General features: G+C 40.9%; 1 protein-coding gene across 1 annotated transcript; it reads right to left on the bottom strand.

Annotated features, from left to right (window-relative positions):
• Positions 1-2,762: 2,762 nt before the first annotated feature.
• On the bottom strand, positions 2,763-3,419 carry LOC126470736 (piggyBac transposable element-derived protein 3-like). The gene has a single exon (XM_050098740.1). It carries the CDS (start codon positions 3,417-3,419, stop codon positions 2,763-2,765), a length of 657 nt encoding a protein of 218 aa, XP_049954697.1.
• Positions 3,420-3,757: the final 338 nt, after the last annotated feature.

Genomic DNA, 3,757 nt, shown 5'->3' with positions numbered 1-3,757 from the left:
CTTGTTTCGCGGAAAGACCTCAAGTTAATAGCCACTCCGTCTTCACGCCCTCTGATTGGGAAAACATTTTTGTGATCTCAGCCAGGTGCACGAAGACGGGTGAGTCCCGATCGAATCAGCGTCGGTCACCACCACCCGACCCGCCTCCAGATCGGTCTTCCTACCCCACCTCCGAGGCGATGGTCAGATTTCTCCGTCAACAGACTGAAATTCCATTAGACGCATTCCGTCTGCCAGGTCGGTCGCTACCTTGAGTTCCCCTTCCTCCTTACCCCTATGAATTGCAGGAATAGCGACTTCCCTTACCTTGCTCACAAACGAGCTCTGGTTCAATCGTTATGATGGGGCAGTGCAGTACAGTGGAAATTATTGAGAATGTGATTGTTTTGGTACGTAGCAGATTGTGTTTTGACGTATAAAGTGGATAACTGTTGATAGACCTTGATTTACGCGTGTATGAACCGTAATTAGTGTATGTGAATTATGAATATGTTAATGTAAAAAGCGTGTAGGAAAATGGCGCATTACATTCCACGACTTTAAGGGTAGTGCTATGTACATCTGCATAGACAGTTCACCAGCCACCGTAAGGTGCGTGGTGGAGGGTACCCTGTACCACTATTTGTCATTTCCCCTCTTGCTTAACTCTCAAATAGAACGAGGAAAAAACAAATGTCTGTAGACCTACGTATAAGCCCTAATTTCTGGTATCTTATCTTGATGGTCCATAAGCTTAAAGTATGGTGGGGCAGCAGAATCATTCGACTGTCAGTTTTAGATGCTTATTCTCTAAATTTTCGCAATACCGTTTTTCGAAAAGAGCCCGCCATCGCTCCAGCGATCCTCATTTGAGTTCACGCCGCATCTCTATAACACTTATGTTTTGTTCTGACCTACAGGTAACGAATCTAGCAGCCATCCTCCGAATTGTTTCAATGTCTTCCTTCAATCAGACCGGTATGGATACCAAGCACTATAGCAGTACTCAAGAGGGCTCTCTTTTACGGGTGAACCACACTTTTCTCAAATCCTCCCAATAAACCGAAGTCGACCAGTTGTCTTCCCTGCCATAGTTTTCACTTGCTTGTTCCACCTCATATTGCTTTGCAACGTTACGCCTAGATATTTAAACGATTTGTCTGTGTCAAGCTGGACACTAGTAATGCTGTATCCGACATTACTGGTATCTTTATCCTACTCATCAGCATTAACTTACATTTTTCCACATTTATAGCTAGCTGCCATTCATCACACTATCTTTAAATTTGGTCTAAGTCGTCTTGTATCATCCTACAGTCACTCAACTTACCGTACACCACGCCATCATCAGCAAACAACCGCAGACTGCTGTCTACACTGCCCGCCAAATCATTTATGTATAAAGGGAACAACAGCGGTCCTAAACAGGTCCCTGGGACACTCCTGATGATACCCTCATCTCTGATGCACACTCTCTGTCGAGGATAACATACTGGTATCTGTTCTATAAGAAGTCTTCGAGACACTAGCATATGTGTAAACTTATTCCATATGCTGGTACCTTCGTTAACAGCCAGCGGTGGGGCACCTTGCCAAATGCTTTCCGGAAACTTAGATATATAAATATGGAATCTGACTGTTGACTTCTTCCTTAGTTCTCAGCATATCATGTGAGAGAAGGGCAGGCTCAGTTTCACACCAGGTATGCTTTCTGAAACCATGCTGATTCGTGGATGTAAACTGCTTATCCTCAAGAAGGTTTATTATATTCGAAGCGAGAATGTGTTCAAGGATTCTGCAGCAAACTGAAGATACGGATATTGGTCTGTAATTTTTCGGGTGCGTTATTTCATCTATGTTATATACTGGTGTCACCAGCGTTTTTTTCCAGTCGCTTTGTACTTCGTACTGGGCGAGAGATTCATGATACGAGAACGCTAGCTAAAGGGCCATAGCCAAACAGCACTCTTTGTATAATTGAACAGGGGTTCCATCCGGCCCTAGTGATTTATTTGTTTTGAAATATTTAAGTTGCTTCTCTACACCAGGTATACTTATTTCTGTGTCGTCCATACGGCAGTCTGTCCGATGGTCATATGACAGTATGTCTGTATGGTTCTCCTGCGTGAATGATTTCTTAAATGTGAAATTTAAAACTTCCGCTTTCGTTTTGCTATCTTCAATTGGCACACCATATTGGTCACAAGGGACTGAATTGATGCCTTCGACCCACTTAGCTTACTATTATCCGGTGACAAGGCTCTCATATGTCAAACAGGCGGACCAGTGGTTTCGATCTCAGATATTTACCTGAAGATCAGTTTTTGTGCCAGACATACATTTCCTGACTGTGTCTTTGTAGAGGATGTAACTGTTTACAGTGCTTTCATCAATACAATAATAAAATAATTTTAGCCACCATCGTCGAGATTTCCAAGATATGTTGTAGGTACAGAGAAGCTGATTAAAACGATCCAACCCTCCCATATATAAGTTGTAATCCCTGATCGATTCTGGTCAAAGAACACTTTCCCTAACACCGTTGTTATTAGTTCTCAGAACAAAACATATGGATTCAGCATTACACATCGTGCTAGTTACAGTAACACACTTCTTTCCCCTGCCTTTCCATTTTGAGATTCCTATGTCTTCAGCCATAACTATATCAGATTCTCCCATTTTTAGAGTTTTGTCAGCAGCTAATGTATCTTTAGGAAAGAACTTTCGTGTTTGTCTGATTGTGGCACAAGCAAACAGATTTTTTCTCAGCAGATTTTTCATCATTACAACATCTGAAAACAATTATCAAAGAACAAGCAGTTTCCTAGACGTTCATAAGGAGCTGCAAGTTTTTCTATAACAAATTCAACTAAGAACTTGCTACTGTTGTCTCCCTCTTCTTTGCCCTCATACACTGACAGTCCTAGACAGTACCCTGTACCAGCACATGCAATCACCCAGATTTTAAAACCTCTTTTAATTGGTTTATTTGGCATATACTGTTGCAAGGAACGTCTTCCTTTGAATCCTACCATAGATTCATCAACTGACAAATATCTGGCAGTATGGAACAGCTTCTTGAAACAACTGTTGTGGTGATCCAACATAGGTTTGAACTTGTATAATCGCTCAAATCCAATTTCACCCTTTTTTGGTATTTTGTAATTGTCATTTAAGTGTAAAAATCTCATAATTTTCAAGAAACGTTTTACAGGCATCACTTGTGCAACTCTACTGTTGTAAAATTTTCTGTCATTACTCCAAAACAGTCTAACACTAGGTAATGGACTGAATCTCATAATAACAAGTATTTCTAAGAATGCTCTGAGTTCATCAACAGTTAAATTTAATCGGTCGTTTTCCTGTGTAGCATACAAATTTGACTGAGCAGTGACCTGCTCCAAGAACTCATAAGTCAGAAATAGGTTCAGATTTGCCATAGGTCTTGAAACGTCCCCTTAGAAAAATTAGTGAATTACTGTGCTGGTAAATCCCTTACGTTATTTGATTTTCAAACAGCTGAGCAAAACTGAACTTTCTCAGACATTTCGCTCTTTACCTATTCTGATCAACACTAAACTGACACACAATATTTTTTAGCGCAACGCAATCTGACTTTGAAGAATCCCTACAAAAGAATGGCCCTGACTAACATTAACCTATACCTTTCACAAATCACTTACCTCACAAAAATCTTCATTACTCGAACTACTGCAATACAGCGAGCGCCACTAGTGCCACCTAAATAAAAGGTTGAAACTACTGAAAGCACTAACTA

Source organism: Schistocerca serialis, chromosome 3, assembly GCF_023864345.2.
Source record: "Schistocerca serialis cubense isolate TAMUIC-IGC-003099 chromosome 3, iqSchSeri2.2, whole genome shotgun sequence".
In the NCBI taxonomy this organism is placed as follows: Eukaryota; Metazoa; Arthropoda; class Insecta; order Orthoptera; family Acrididae; genus Schistocerca; species Schistocerca serialis.
This window is presented reverse-complemented; position numbering and strand designations above follow the sequence as displayed.

Excerpts from the sequence above, each read along its gene's own strand:
- LOC126470736 (XM_050098740.1), bottom strand. The coding sequence starts at position 3,419 with ATGGCAAATCTGAACCTATTTCTGACTTATGAGTTCTTGGAGCAGGTC.